We start from the raw sequence: 16,534 nt of genomic DNA on the forward strand, positions 1-16,534 counted from the left end.
CAAGACTACCCCCAAATTTTCTGTTAATAGTTAAATCAGTCAGGTATATCTAGGGCATCAAATGTAGCTACTTAGTCTGAGGGTAGAAGAATATCTGTCAAAATTAACTCTGTATTTCCCAGGTGTTTTTGGTTAAATCTAAGGATAGTTCTCAAACCAAGCTTAGGAATAGCTTAAACTTATGTTCCTCTTTTACTTGCCAATTTTAATAATACCAAAAAAAGAGAGAGAGAGAGAGAAGTATGGATTATAAAATGAGCTGTGCTGCTAACTACTTTAGAGTACATTTTGTTTTAGTTTTCAACTGCTAAAAGATAAGTTCATTAAAAGACTCTCTACCACATAAATTATTTTATAAAGTGGAACAAATCTGTAAATCAGTTTAATGACTTTAATTATCAATCACTAGACTGGTAGCCAATGGATGCTATGTCTATGACTATTCACAAGCTGCTGAAAGCTTTCATAAATTTAAGTCTTCAAGATGTAGGTATATAAGTTGAATTAGCTTACATCATACATATATGAATGTTTAGTTAAAGCCTCTTTTTAGCAGTAAGAATCAAAATTTAGCATTTTAATTTCTGCATAATGGTCAAACTGTATTGGAAACTTATTTTAGATTTTCAATCTGAAAATCAGGCACAAGGCATTAATTGAAACATGAATATTAATCCCCACCCATGCCCTTGATTTTTTTCCCACCACTATTTAAAATGGCAAATGATAATGCCTTCAGTCTCAGTAACCATATCCCATATTAAGTGGCCCCTGATATTTCCATGTAATGGTTTTGGTACTGCTTATGTGGTACAATCTTAACATATTATAATTAGGTGTGTGCATTTTAAGTTGCTTCAGTTGTGTCCAACTCTTTGAGACCCCATGGACTGTAGCCCACGAGGCTCCTCTGTCCATGGGATTCTCTACTCAAGAATATTGTAGTGGGTTGCCATGCCCTCTTCCAGAGAATCTTCCCAACCCAAGGATCGAACCTGTGTTTCTTGTCTTCTGCACTGGCAGGTGGGTTCTTTGGAAGCCCGTGCACTTAGGTAGGCATTGGTTAATTTAAAAACCATTATTTCAGTGATAGAAATTAATTTTAAAGCAGTATTAATTCAGAACAACTTGGGAAGAAAAATCCCTTTGTATTTCATTTATCATATTCTCTACCAACCAGAACTGGAGTCCCCTGCCAGTTAATACCACTTTCAATGGTGCCTTTTAAGGATAAACTGAATGATCAGTCCAGTACTTTATCTTAGCACAGTCAGAGTTCATACACCACCACATCTAAGAGCTTGAGGAATGAATCTGTTTTGTAATGCTCTTTTTCAGTAGAAGGAATATAAACTGTTGTGCAAACACACAAAACATGATTCTTCCACTGTGAACACTCTACCCTATTGGTCACAGAACTGGGCTATTTACGACCTTCTGAATGCAACCGATTTTAGGATAAAGTACCATAGCCCAATTCCTACTGGAAAATACAATATGGACAGCTCTTAAAAGGTTTCAAAGCTTTAAGTAAATTATTGCATTGCTAGAGAAAGGATAAGAAAGTATAGTGCTGGATATACTTCTGTAATGATAAAAGATGTGATAACTTGTTAATTTTTAATCATATGCTTCTTATACAGTGTGCTCTCATTTTCCACCCTACTTTCTAGATGGTAAAAATAATATGTCAATTCGGCATATATCTTACATTTACAAATCCACTCACTACAGTGTTTTCTACCAAAACAATTACTGATGAATTGTGAACTTTTGACAATGGTTACACTACAGTGGGATCAATACTAATAATGTTCTGTCAGCATTTCCATTATAAACTTTATTTTTTACGGATTTATGTCTTAGTCATAAACTTTTTTTAGGTTGAAACTTGTTATTAAAAGGATCAGATCAGAAATATCCTTCTCTAAATTTCATCAATTTCTCATTTGAGAAGAGCTGCCCTCCAAAAGCAAAAAGTTAAGGATGGCTAAGGATATTTGGGGGGCGGGATTCAAATGACCATGGGTATGTTTATTCACCAAACTGCAAAAAAAAAAAAAACTAAGTCAAGTATGCCTTAAAGTTCATTGCAAAAATTAGGTTTAAGACATAGCATGAAAGCATTCTTTCAAGGTTAACTGAATACTTACCTCTAACTCAAGTGAAAGCTCATCAGAGTTAATGACTTGGTGTTTAAGATGTTACATTGACAGGTTATGTGAGGTAACTGTCAGATACTGTGGTGTGAAGCAGTTTCAGTTTCACATGAACAAAGGCTTGTCCAAACAAGGAGACTTGGTAAATTTTTCAGAAGAAAAAACTTAAAATAATAAAAGAGATACTGCTACTAGGGTGAGGTTTGGCATGCAAAGTTTCAACACTGAGCAAGTTTTATGGCCAAGCTATATGTCCTTAAAAATAGGGCTTTATAAATGGAAGCACTGGCACAACCTTCACTATAGTATTGCAAACAGCAACGCTATTTTATATAACTTGGACAAGAACGTCTTATTAAAATCAAAAAGCTGGTCTATTTTAATATGCTGGGCTCAAAAATTTTTAACAAAAATAATTAGAATCACTATTTTGCTTAAAATCTCAAAGGTGAAAAGTCCTGGAACAGACTTGGGAATGTATAAGAGTTCGTTTTATAAAGTCTGGCCATTTCGTGTTCCTCCTGCCACAGGTGGGCTTCCACTGAGAGGCGCTCACTCCAGGAGGGGGTCACTTCCGGCAAAGACTGACAAAGAAGGGTGTTTGTCAAGCAGGTGTGGGGTCACCTAAGAGTGTGACATTTCTTAGTCAATCTCCACGTTTCCAAAAAAACTTCCCCATGTAGCGCTTACCACTCCAACTTGTAAAAGTAACATATCTCTGTTAAACTGGTTTTTTTTCTCTTTTTTTGTTTTGTTTTTGTTTTTGTTTTTAGGCAAAGCAAGGCAGGTATTTTTATTGATGTTGTTGTTTGTTTATGTTTTAATTATCTGGAAAGATAAAGGCCACCACAAATCTTTCCATCTCTGAAAATTCCACCAGGCTAGCTTTAGCCCTAAAGTAGGAAAAACAGCAAAATGGAGTGGGAAGGAAAAACAACTCATCAAAAAGTGACAGGCTTTATCAAATGCCAGGTGTTGTCTCTTGATTTAAAAAAAAAAAAAAAAAAAGAATCTTAAAAAAACAAAAAACAAACAAACACCAAAAACCAAAACCAAAAACAATCCACCAAAAACAACTCTCATATCCCAAGAAGAAATTCATTTTAGTGGCCTTGGTCTCAGCATGGTCCTGCCAATTTCAAGCCCCGACCATACATGTATTCTCTAAATGGAATCAGTGGCTACAAAGCGGCCAGCGTATCGTTAGTCACAATACAACAGTAAGGTTGTGAACATACCTGAGCAATGTTCAAGGTCTAGAGCATTGGAGGATGGGCAGGACAAGACAGGACAGAACAAAAATAAAGGAAGAAAAAAAGAAAAGACAAAACAGTGACTATGAGGCCAGCCTCAAGGAACCCAGAGTCAGCACAAACCCGCCCACATGTTAAACCACCAAAAACATACACCAAAAAGAAAAAACAAAAAAACCCAGCAGTTGAGGCCATGCTGAAGATACCAAGGGTTATAAAAATAGACACCCAAACAAAAAAAAAAAGTCAAAAATTATGGTTAAGTCATGTGTAGGTTTCTCTGGCAAAAGGTATACTTGAAACTGGCCTTATAGAAAAAAAAGCAATGCAAAATAAACCAACTTTTAAAATATCTCCTTTTTAATTTAAACATTCTTAAGGCAATATATAAATGATAAACAATATATTACTTAATAAACCATATATTTAAAAAAATCATCAAATAGTTCTTAACTGTTTTGCTCAGTTAGCTATAGCAAAGAAAAGAGAAAAGAATAGTGCAGATTCTATGCAGAATTTACTAGGTTTCCAGCACAGTACAGTACCTGCTTATTTAAACCTAGCATATTGCAGACCATATCCCTGGAATAAGGCTGCTCCAAAACATATCTCAACAAAGCAGTCTGTGGTTCAAACAGATCCTTTAAAGAAAATAAAGAAAATCATTGCTTCAAGATCAGAGTTAATGTTCATTCAAAAAATTTGAAATTGGGATAAAAAAAATCCTCTAAAGGCTCTTGTTACCTTCACACAGTAGGCAGTATCTAGTGGGAAAAAATCAAAGGATTTTAGTGTTTACAATTAGTCTGCTCCCACCCTTCATTTGATAAATGACGGAACTGAGTTGAAGGGACTTGCTCATGGTCATAGAGAAAACCTTAGGAACGGCTTCAGCCACAGTCATGTGAAAGTCTTAAGCATCACTGTAAGGAAAGGATTTTCTGCCCAGAAATCTAATCAAAGAGGAAAGGAGGCCGTTTCTAACCATTCTTCTCTAAGTATAAATGTAAACATCATTTCCAGATTCGGGAGGACAAATGACTTGACAGCACAGGGATTTACAGTGTAGATTATTCCGAATCAGATTATCTGAGTTCCAATCCTGACCATACTGCTTGCTAAAGTTAACACCCCACTCTGTGTCTCAGTTTCATCACCTGGATAACGGAAATATTAAGATGATAGTTAAGAATAAAAGTTGTTATGAAGTAAAGTTCTTAAAACTGTGCCTGGCATATAGGAAGTACACAATAAGTTTATCTGTTTTTATTACTGATATGATTGTAAATTCCATTTAGTTTATCACTTTTTCATCTTTCAAAGTTTTGCTGACTAATATCCCAAGAGCTGTGAATTGTCACCTTAGTTGTACTATTTTACCCTCCTTCACTTTGGGATAAGTTTCCCAATCACTCTCTACATCATTTTTGACATGAAACATTTACAGAAAACTATTTGGTCTTCCCTATAACCTGCTCTGTCATCCCCTCCAAACCCCAAGATAGTAAGACAAATCTGCCATATGTGTTTCATCATAGCTTTATGTCTATATCTCATATTTCATATTATGGATATATGTGGATTTTTCTCCTTGAGAAATTTCTACTCTATTTTTGTCCTACCCCACCTCTCCCCTTCTGAAAAAAATGCAACCAATAAGGAGGCTCACTCTTCAAGTTTTAGGGACACTGCAAATTCATGTTTGGTCCTTGCTTTGTAAAGGAAAAGTGAAAACAAGGAATCAATTTAAAAATTCAATTTTCTAACACCAAGTACTTTGCCAGAAGTGGACCGCTGGAACATAAACACCTGCAATATTACAAACAACAGGCTAAACTTGGATCCTAAAATCATATGACAAAAACCACAGTTTATGGTTATAAACTATCTTTCATTGAATATTTACTTTTTCAGTCTATGAAGAGACAATTTAGCATTACACAATATATAATCTTGGATGAAGACTCTGATGGATCAAAAGCACCATCATATTGAACAACATACCTTATCATATGGCAAAAGGCCTTTCAAAGGAAAACGGAGAGTTGCAGGGTCCAATTTCCATGAATTACAAATGGCACCCGAATTATTTACAACTGGTAGAAGGCTGCAACGGCCTGTAGGTATTACAAAAAATGCTTTCTAAATAAATGTGAACATAGCAAAGCCTAGTCTTTCATTCACTCTACAAATAGTTAATGAATATCATGCTGAACCAGGCACTGGTTAAAAATATATTTTAATTAGCTAGAAGTCTGGGAATTTTCTTTGAATATTTTTAGCCCAGCTGGTCAAAGACCAATTTGTACAAAACTTCCAAACTCACAAATGTTGCATTTGCCCAGGGACAGAGTTCAGCAAGCTACAATCCATGAACCAAATCCAACTGCTCTCGTTAAGTTTTACTGGAACGCTATTCCTTTTGCTCTCTAATGGCAGAGTTGAGTAGCTATAAGAATGCATAGCCCACAATGCCAAAATATCTGTCATGTCACCATTTATAGAAAAAGTTTACAGACTTTTAATCTCGGGTCAAACTAAGTAACTTTAAACAGGATGTTCCTAGAGGCCTTAGAAGTAGTATATGAATAATTAGTCAGTTCATGTATCCACATGCCTGATAAATATTGTCACGGGGATGTCCTACAGGCACCTTAAGTTCAATATAACATAAACTAAATTCATCCTCACTCTTCTCAAATCTGCACCACTTTCCATAATTCATCAAATGATGTCAATATGCTCACAGTTATGAAAGCTAAAAGCCTAAGAATTATCAGTCTAGTGTCCTTTTCATTTCTTTTTTGTATTTCCAGTGCCCAGAATAGCACCTGACTCACAGAAAGTGCTAAAAACTTGGTCACTGATTAAATAAGGGTCTATAATCCCAGGCTCTTCTGAGGCTACCATGATTTCTAGAAGTAATTCAGGAATATACGTTTGAGAACTGTAAAAACTGTAAATCATGTGCTTATTTTTAAAAGGAAATTCAGAGACTCTAATAAACATGAAACAAGTGGAAAACAAAATAAATTATATACAGAGCAAAGGTGTGGACTGGAATGGGCTGGGAGTCAGACAATGTGGTGTACTAGAGCCAGAGAGACAGATCTGCTGAGACTTCCAGGTTCCTGGGGAGTAGAGTTATACTCTATAGAGTATAAAAGCTCCTAGAGTTATACTAAAATGGCAAGTCACCAAGACATGTATAAGATTTCATCCGTCAACTTGGTTCAGTAGTCAGCTCACTAAAAATCAGCTCACTAAAAAATATTTAGAATATTTTAAATTATAATCCTACCACAAATGGAGTTTATCCTTGCTGTTGGCCTGAAGGTATCCACAAAGTCTGATACCAGGTTTCCAAGTAACTAAAACAAAATAAAATGAAAACAAGTAAGTAGAAAAAGAAAATCAAGATGCTCTGAATATAAGAATCATTTACATAAAACGAGATAATATATAAAGATTTAGTATAATTCTTGGCACATAAAACTACTCAAAGTTAGTCCTCTTTCACTTCCTCCTAAGCAATTACTTATCAGTTCATTTATCCCTGAATTAAGCCAGGTCATACCACCATGTCCTTAGCTATTTGATGAAGCTGTGTATATTTTACGAAATGATATATATAAACTATCTCAACAGGACAGCAGAGAAATGAAAGAAATGCATCATAAAAAAACCCCACATATTATCTAAGGATCAAGTGACCATTAAAAAATAAGCACACAAAAAATCAGATTAATATAATAATTTTTAATACAAATTTCTATTTAAAAATTTTAAAAAACATCAAATTTACCCAATGTGGAAGTTTTCCCTCAGGATATAGTTTCCTGATCTCTGTGACTGCAAAATATGCTGGTAGTAAACAAGCATTTCTTTCCAAGATATATGCTATAACCTAGGGGGAAAAAAAGGGCTATGTTATTATTTTGAATAGTCCCACAGATGTGCCCTTTAAATCCAACAACAATGATATTTAAAAAGTAGAGATATTATTTCATGGATTCAGTTGGCTTAAATATAGCATAAGAATTCATTTAAATGTGAATATCTAAAAATGAAGATTAATACAATGATTGCTGATAGTAAATAACAGCTGATAGTAGATTCCTGATAGTAAGTAACATTGAACATGCATTAAATATTGGTAGACTTCCCTGTTGGATCAGGTGGTAAAGAATCCACCTGAAATGCAGGAGACCAAAGTTCGATCCCTGGGTTGGGAAGATCCCCTAGAGAAGAGAATGGTAACCCACTCCAGTATTCTTGCCTGGAGAATCCTATGGACAGGGGAGCCTGGCAGGCTATAGTCCATAGGGTCACAAAGAGTTAGAAACGACTGAGTGACTAAAACCAACTGGAAGGCAACAGACTAAACAATTCTTGCAACATTAGGTACAAAGCACAAAGATCTTTAAAGTGGCCCATAGGACGACATCTTATAATGGTTGTAGATACAATAATATCAATATTGTTGTTTTATAATTAAAACCTATGAATTAAAATGTAAAATTTCCTTCTGAAATACAGTGGAAGTGAAATAGTACCTTTAAAATATGATTTTTGTAGAAGTAAAGAAATAGAACATTTTACAAAGTACTGTAAATTTTAAAAGCATGGAATTATAAAACTAGACATCTTTAGGAGATGATCAATGAACTGCAGACAAGTTTAAATTACCTCTCTTGCTGCCAAAAGCTGCTGTACAACAGCTGAGCTCACTGTATTGGGAATTGTCAAGATTTTCTCCAAAATCACTTTTAAGAGATCTCGAACACCCTGATACAACAAAAAGTCATAGATTAAATTTTTTAAAAGTCCCAGGTGCTGGTTAAAACGCCTAAAGCTTTCAAGATTATATACTTGGAAAAATATGTAACCCTCAAAGTCACACTTTGAATTTTTCTGAATGAAAGCTAACATTCAAACCCCTAACATTAACCCAAGAGGAGTGTCATGTTCCAAAGCAGAATTCTAAAGAATGGCTTGCCATATGAATGAACAAAGGAAGTCACTTGCAGATAAAAATTAAACTTTTCACATTCCGTTCAGCTTTTCTTACCTTCATAACATTAGAAAAGTTTCTATTATTATAAGGGACCAGAAAGTTTAATTTGAGCTTAACAGACAAAAATATATTTGGAAGAACTTGAAAATACTCTGAAAAACATGGACAATAAATATTCAACTTTTTGGCAGACAACCTTTTCTGCACCTTCCTTTTGGTACATATTCTAACTTCATTCCCTCTTTCTCATCATCCATCACATATTTTAACCCCTCAAACTTAGCCAATAAGGCTATTCTGCTAACTGGTCATCTATTCATCTATTACCAGATGCCTTATTTCAAAGCAGAATCTAATACAGAGGGAAGACATTTCATTCCATAGTATAAACTATGTGATCAGTCTGGTAAAAGAACATATTCATGAAAGAAACAATTATGAAGCACCATACAAATAAGGAAGTAAAAACTACATATTAACATGCTAAGAAAAGTGAAGTACAAGTAAATAGAAAATAATCAGAAAAGGCTTCTTAGAACTAATTTTGTATGAAATCATGACTCTGGCCAATAATTATCAGTTAAATCATTTGAGATCAGTGAAAATACAGATATAATGCACGGGGTCAGGTATCCGCAAGTCTTTCAAGAGACAATAACCAAAGTGGCTTGAATGAAGCAGAAGCTTCTGCAGCTGTGGAGCTCCTGAGCTGTATCATGAGACACAATTAGAGCGTGTATGCTGTTGGTTTTGGTCAAGAGCAGAGTGCTGAAGATAGCAGTTAAGGAATGACAGTGTCCAAAGTGGCTGAGGTAAAGCAGGATTTGCTCCCTTTGTCAGCTGATGCCTGCATCCCTTCTCAACTCCACACCTCCCTGCTCTATGCCTTTCCACTGGACAGGGGCCCCAACATCATAAGATCTCTGGCATGAGAGAACCGAGTCTGCTTGGTGACTCCCTACTTGCCATAGAAGTTCACCAGTCACGTGCACTTTTAAGAATGTTGGGAGAGGAGCAGAGAGCTGTGGGAAACACTGGGCGATTTTAAACTCCTTCAGGAGATACAACAAAAAAAGAGAGATTTTATAAATGCTTCCACTTCATTTCTCTTATGTGAAATTAATATACACGGAAAAATTAATATCTGACAGCAATTACTTTTTATAAAAACAATACCTTGTAATCCACCCCTCCAATTATTTTCCGAACCAGTTTAAATGTTAAGGCCCAAAGCTGTGTTCTTTCCCATTCAAGTGTGTCAGAGTTTATCAGGGATTCACAAACCATCCTAGAAAAAAGGAATACCCGTTCCAGTTACAAGACAGGATTTTTCTAAGTTCTCTAAGAGCCAAGGTCCACAAACTCTGGATATTATATTTGTTACAGTTAGTGTTAATAATTGTCATAAAGGTACATTACTCAAGCACACTTTCAAAAAATTACATAAAGCATTTTATATTTTTTACTTATATGAAAGACTTAACCCAAAGTAGAACTAAACCCAAAGCAGACTCCTTACCATCTTGAGCCACCAGAAGTCCTAAAGTAGAACTGCTGCTGCTGCTGAGTCTCGTCAGTCGTGTCCGACTCTGTGCAACCCCACAGACAGCAGCCCACCAGGCTCCCCCGTCCCTGGGATTCTCCAGGCAAGAACACTGGAGTGGGTTGCCATTTCCTTCTCCAATGCATGAAAGTGAAAGGGAAGTCGCTCAGTCGTGTCCAACTCTTTGTGACCCCATGGACTGCAGCCTACCAGGCTCCTCCATCCATGGGATTTTCTAGGCAAGAGTACTGGAATGGGGTGCCACTGCCTCCTCCAAAGTAGAACTAAGTAATATTAATTATGTTATATTTTTGCTAGAAAGAAATGTACCAAAAGCTATTGGTTAAATGTTTATCATTAACCAATTAGTGGCAAACTGTTTTTCCAAGATGGCTGTAATAAGACTTTCGACCCCACATACTCTTCTAAAATGTGATATTGATGCTCCTCCGAGGAAGAGTATCAGTGTCAAAAGGGTAGAAAAAAAAATGTATCCCTCAGTTTGGGCAGGTCCAAGACTGGCAAATGGAAAGGCTTTCAAGGCAAGGTGATACAGCTTCTGCCTAGCCCTCTTATGAATGCTTGCTCCTAGACTCCACTACACTGTGAGAAAGTCAAGGTCACACAGAGAAGGCATATGTAGGTTCTGGCCAATAGTGCCAGCTGATGTCTCTCAGGTGACAGTTAGGCATATGAATGGGGAAATCTTTGTCATGACTCCAGTCATAGCCACCATCCGATCGCAAACACAAAACCTGAGAAAATCCTTCCTACTCCTTGTCCAAGCAAGCACTGTAATCGTGAATGTTAATAATAAAAGGATTATTACTGTTTTAAGCCATGAAGTATTGAGGCAATTCATCATGCAGCAAAAGTTAACTGGAACTGACCCAGGAATTTCACTCCTGGGTATATAACTAAAAAATACAAAAACACTAATCTGAAAAGATACACACATCCCAATGGTCATAGCAGCATTATTTATAATTGCCAAGATAAGAAAGCAACCTAAGTGTCCCTCAACAGATGAATGGATAAAGATGTCCCTCTCACTCACACACACACACACACACACACACACACACACACACACAGTGTACTGCTACTGCTGCTACTGCTAAGTCACTTCAGTTGTGTCCAACTCTGTGCGACCCCATAGATGGCAGCCCACCAGGCTGCCCCGTCCCTGGGATCCTCCAGGCAAGAACACTGCAGTGGGTTGCCATTTCCTTCTCCAATGCATGAAAGTGAAAAGTGAAAGTGAAGTCGCTCAGTCGTGTCTGACTCTTAGCGACCCTATGGACTGCAGCCTACCAGGCTCCTCCATCCATGGGATTTTCCAGGCAAGAGTACTGGAGTGGGGTGCCATTGCCTTCTCCACACAGTGTACTACTTATCCATAGTGTACTATTCATCCATAAAAAAAGAATGAAATTTTGCCATTTGCAATAACATGAACAGACTATTAACAGTATTATGCTAAGTGAAATAAGTCAGAGAAAGACAAATACTATATGACATCACTTATATGTGGAATCTAAAAAATTCAACAAACAAATCAGTGACTATAACAAATACAACAAACACTACCTAGAAAAGCTTGTCAAAGTGAGTGATTTTAATCCCTGGGCTAAAAGGCAAAGCCTGCCTGGTTTTGAGCACCTAAAGTATACAATTTTAAGAATACTGCATCCTCGAAATTAAAACTGAGATACTATGAAGCACTTTTTGTTGACTGTAACTGCCTTCTTTATTCTCATCCTTTTACAACAACCACCTCAACCAATTTCCAAACATTAATAAAAAAAGAAAATATTTTAGATTGTTCATATTCATCATTAACTATACCTGGGTGGAAGGAGACCAGTCTCGACTGCCATTGCTAAGCAGTCATAAAGAAAAGAAATTCTTTTAGGACTATGCTGGCCATGAATGAATTTAACAATCCACTGGATGCACTGTTCATGAGATTCCTGGAAAATTAGAAAATAATCACATTTTAGGTCTAAACTTATATTTTATAAGTAACAAATAGCTAATAGCATCTGGGAGTATATATGAAGACTATGAGTGAGATACTTCATTATAAATTAATGGATGAAAACATTAATGCGCGGGGATGACCCAGAGAGATGTTGTGGGGAGGGGGGTTCATGTTTGGGAACGCATGTACACCTGTGGTGGATTCATGTCAATCTATGCCAAAACCAATACAGAATTGTAAAGTAAAAATTAAAAATAAATTAAAAAAAAAAACAAAACAATATAAAAAGAACTGAAAAAATTCAGATTTAGTAGCTGAGTTATTTTAAGCTTAAAATCACAGAATTATATAGATTAAAACTTCCACCATTTTTACTATATGGGACCTCCAAAAAGAGTATGATTTTATTAACATTATTCACGATCAACAAAAAAGTTTAGCAAAGGCACTGTAAGCAGTGCCCTTAATTGCAGATATAAATATCCCTGTCACTGGAGGAAAAAAATCCACTATGAATTAGTACATCAGCCTCATGAGAATTTAGTGAATCTAATCCCTAAGAGCCAAATCAGTTATGAACTTATGACATATCCATTTTCCAGACCTGCAAAATTTTAAATCTGATACCAAAATGTGGTGCCCAAATCAAAGACTACCTTCCAGAATATCCTCAAGATGTCCTGCTCTGTGCTACCACTGTCCTTCATACACATTTCTATTGCTGAATAAACAGTGCTGGTTTAGAAATACTTATTTTCTTCCTGGATCCTCCATCAGAACACAAAATTCTTGAGGAAAAGGGTTTTATCTTAATCATACAGTGTTTAATCAATTATTAAAACATTAAAATGTTAGAAAGATATAAGATGCTCAATATCACTCACAGAAATGCAAAATAAAACTACACTGAGATAAAATTTCTCATGCTTTCCACTGGTAAAGATCAAAAAGCTCAATAACATGCTACTGTGAGGCTTGAGGGAATATATATCCCACTGATATATTGCTAGTGGGAGGATAAATTGGTAAAACCCTTATGGAAGCTATTAGATTATTTTTATAAAACTACACATAGAACTATCCTTTGACCCAGCAATAATATATTCTGTTTCCCCTGCCTAAAACTATTCATTATAGTATTATTTAAAGAGAAAAAGGTAAGAAGCAACCTATCACATTGTGTGGGACTGGTTAAACAAAGGATGGTGCACCCATATAATAGGATATAATGCTGCTCTAAGAAAGAAAGAGGACAGAAGTAACTTTAAATAGGTTGATATAAAATTATATCAGTTTGAGAATTTAGCCACTGCCTTCTCCCAAGAGGGAAAAAGCAAGGTGCTAATGAATAATGTACATGGCATACAGACATTCTATAACAATGATTCTATGTATTTAACACTCCAGAAGGAAACATAAACTGGAAACACTGATTGCACACAGAAAAAGAAACAAATGACTAAGCTAAGAGAAGCAGAAGGCAGATAATCTTACTCATTGGGTGGAACTTTTCGGACCTCTTTGCATTTTGTATCGTATGAATATATTAGAAAATAATCAAAAGTAAAAGAAATGTAAAAGAACAAATGCACTGCAACTATGCGATTCATTTCTGAGTAGTGAGTCTTAGTCACTAGCGGCTCAACTGTAAACAGTTCTCATTTTCCTACTTATAAGGCATCATAAGAAGGTAATAATGTACAACTGGATCATGAGTTCTTTAAGGTTCAAACATTTTATCTGTTACAAGGCTGCAACTTCTGGTGAATGCTCTTTGTTATTAAGTTTTACTGTACTTGCCTCAATTTTGTTAAAGTATCTTTGGATCCTTACTGTGGCATCTTTGTTATCTTTACTATAGTATCTTTATTATAATATCTTTGTATCAATGCTGGACCAGTTCCTTTGCTGATTAAATGAATGAAGTTTTTATCCGTTACAACTCCTAACCCAGTTGTTCTGAAGTGCACTAAATAAATCAGAATAGGATGAATATGGTTTTATATAATCTAACTTGGGAGAGATTTATAAAAACAACTCACACTGTGCTATGGTCAACAACTTGATTTTTCAATACAGATTCTCTACTGGAAGAATACAAGATGAAACGAATGGAAGCCAGAATAGACAAATAAAAGATGATGACAGTTTTATTTCTCCTTTTCCAGAAAAATCTTATCAGTAACATCAAAGTAAGTGTAAAAAATAAAGGGCCAAAAATCGTCAGCTGAGTGTATTAAAAATGCAGTGCTCACCTGAGAAAGACCAGCCCAAAATTGTCTGAAGGCCCCTAAACAGCTAATAAGTTTTGTTTTTTCATCTTCAGGGGTGTCCATAAACATGCTAAAAAAACAAAAATCGAATTATTTGCCACTAGTTTTAAAAATGTAATTCAACATAAGCAGAATAGTAGATCTTATAAACCTCTAAGACAGATCTAAAGAAAATCTTACAAAGATACAATCAGGTAAAAACACAAAGATCTGCCATGTATACACTCACCCAGGGAAAGCCTCTTCTATAATCTCCGTTTTCTGTTTAAAAAAAAAAAAGTAAACAACATGATTTTTTTTTTTTTAATTTTAAGGGAGGGAGAGGGGCCTCCCCGAGCAAAATAATATAGTGCAACATAGGGCAAATCACCTTAATCAGCAACGAGCAGAAACAAACAATACCCACCTGCTTGGTCTGTAACAAAGGGTGTTGTGGATTTCAAATGAAACTGAATTTGACAGCAGTTTGAGAATCGCCCAACCCTTGCACACATACTCGATGTCACAACAAGGAAGAGGTGGGGAGAGGTTGCGTGGGCCAGATTTCTTGAGCCGCTGCCCCTAGCCACCCCCTCACCCAGTTATCGCCCGGGATCCCTGGCAGTTCCACTCACCACCACCTCCTCAAAAATGCTCTGTAGTTGCGTCTCCATCTGGACCATCACCCTCGCCTTCCTTGGAGGCCAGGAGTGCGGCACGGGTCAGGCCCGAGCTCCGGCAATGGATGGGCAGAGGGCCGGAGACGCCTGCAGGTAACTTCAACTCGTCGGGGTCAACTTGTTCCTTGGGCGCCAAGCCGGCACTGTCCCCTCCGCAATCAGCCGGAACCCGCACGGAAGCCTGGAGCGCTGGGTGTGCGCTGACTACGGCACCCACAGAAACAAGAGACCCAGCCAGATGGTTCCGCCTGTGGAGAAGCGCGATCCAGGAGCCAGATGCGAGCGCCCCCAAGTGAAACTTCCAGCCTAAGGCACCGCCGCCTCAGAAATCTGTATGCAGGTCAAGAAGCAACCGGGCTGGTTCCAAATTGGGAAAAGCGAAAGCGAAGTCGCGTCCGACTCTTTGCGACTCCGTGGACTGTAACCCACCAGGCTTCTTAATCCATGAATTTTCCAGGCAAGAATATTGGAGTGGGTTGCCATTTCCTTCTCGAGGGATTTTCCCGACCCAGGGATCAAACCCGGGTCTCCCACATTACAGGCAGACGTTTTACCGTCTGAGCCACCAGGGAAGCCCATCAAACTAGGAAAGGAGTACATCAAGCCTGTATATTGTCACCCTGCTTATTTAACTTATATGCAGAGTTCATCATGAGAAATGCCAGGCTAGCTGCTGGATTGCCAGGAGAAATATCTATAACCTTAGATATACAGATGACACCACCCTCATGGCAGAAAGTGAAGAACTAAAGAGTCTCTTGATGAAAGTGAAAGATGAGAGTGAAAAAACTGGCTTAAAACTCAACATTCAGAAAACTAAGATCGTGGTATATTGTCCCATCACCTCATGGCAAATAGATGGGGGAACAATGAAAACAGTGAGAGATTTTATTTTCTTGGGCTCCAAAATGACTGCAGATGGTGATTGCAGCCATGAAATTAAAAGATGCTTACTCCTTGGAAGAAAAGCTATGACCAACCTAGACAGCATATTAAAAAGCAGAGACATTACTTTACTGACAAAGATCCATCTAGTCAAACCTATGGTTTTTCTGGTAATCATATATGGATGTTAGAGTTGGACCATAAGGCAAGCTGAGCACCGAAGAACTGATGCTTTTGAACTGTGGTGTTGGAGAAGACTCCTGAGAGTCCTCTGGACTGCAAGGAGATTAAATCAGTCAATCCTAAAGGAAATCAGTCCTGAATATTCATTGGAAGGAGTGATGCTGAAGCTGAAGCTCCAGTGCTTTGGCCATCTGATTGGAAGAACTGACTCATTAGCAAAGACCCTGATGCTGGGAAAGATTGAAGGCAGGAGGAGAAGGGGCTGACAGAGGATGAGATGGTTGGATGGCATCACCAACTCAATGGACATGAGTTTGAACAAGCTCCATGAGTTGGTGATGGACAAGGAAGCCTGGTGTGTTGCATTCCGTGGGGCCTCAAAGAGTTGGACACAACTGAGCTACTGAACTGAAGGCACCGTGGGGCGAGGTTGGCTGCAGGCCACCACTTCCCAGCTGAAGTGGGAATTGCTTCCTACTTGGTGCTAATGCTTTTGTATCTCAGGAATTAAAAAAAACAAAAAACAAAACTTGAGGCCTAGGGGCTGCAGCCTGCGGGAAATGCCCCTCCTGCAACCT

General features: G+C 37.3%; 1 protein-coding gene across 2 annotated transcripts in view; it reads right to left on the minus strand.

Moving 5' to 3' along the window:
* MED23 (mediator complex subunit 23) overlaps nucleotides 1–15,120 on the minus strand; it is a 42,990-nt gene extending 27,870 nt beyond the window's left edge. Inside the window, exons 1-11 of one of the 2 annotated variants that reach the window (XM_040239206.1) lie at nucleotides 14,844–15,120; nucleotides 14,459–14,490; nucleotides 14,212–14,299; nucleotides 11,821–11,945; nucleotides 9,606–9,717; nucleotides 8,102–8,200; nucleotides 7,218–7,319; nucleotides 6,714–6,783; nucleotides 5,417–5,529; nucleotides 3,958–4,053; nucleotides 3,398–3,415 (exon numbers count right to left, since the gene is read on the minus strand). In XM_040239206.1, coding sequence (XP_040095140.1) covers nucleotides 3,398–3,415; nucleotides 3,958–4,053; nucleotides 5,417–5,529; nucleotides 6,714–6,783; nucleotides 7,218–7,319; nucleotides 8,102–8,200; nucleotides 9,606–9,717; nucleotides 11,821–11,945; nucleotides 14,212–14,299; nucleotides 14,459–14,490; nucleotides 14,844–14,891 — 903 coding nt within the window. In that variant the 5' untranslated portion in view covers nucleotides 14,892–15,120. The remainder of the gene's footprint in view (nucleotides 1–3,397; nucleotides 3,416–3,957; nucleotides 4,054–5,416; nucleotides 5,530–6,713; nucleotides 6,784–7,217; nucleotides 7,320–8,101; nucleotides 8,201–9,605; nucleotides 9,718–11,820; nucleotides 11,946–14,211; nucleotides 14,300–14,458; nucleotides 14,491–14,843) is intronic. The other variant, XM_040239208.1, reaches the window with a different exon arrangement.
* Nucleotides 15,121–16,534: the final 1,414 nt, after the last annotated feature.

This window comes from Oryx dammah, unplaced genomic scaffold (assembly GCF_014754425.2).
Source record: "Oryx dammah isolate SB20612 unplaced genomic scaffold, SCBI_Odam_1.1 HiC_scaffold_4, whole genome shotgun sequence".
Classification (NCBI taxonomy): Eukaryota; Metazoa; Chordata; class Mammalia; order Artiodactyla; family Bovidae; genus Oryx; species Oryx dammah.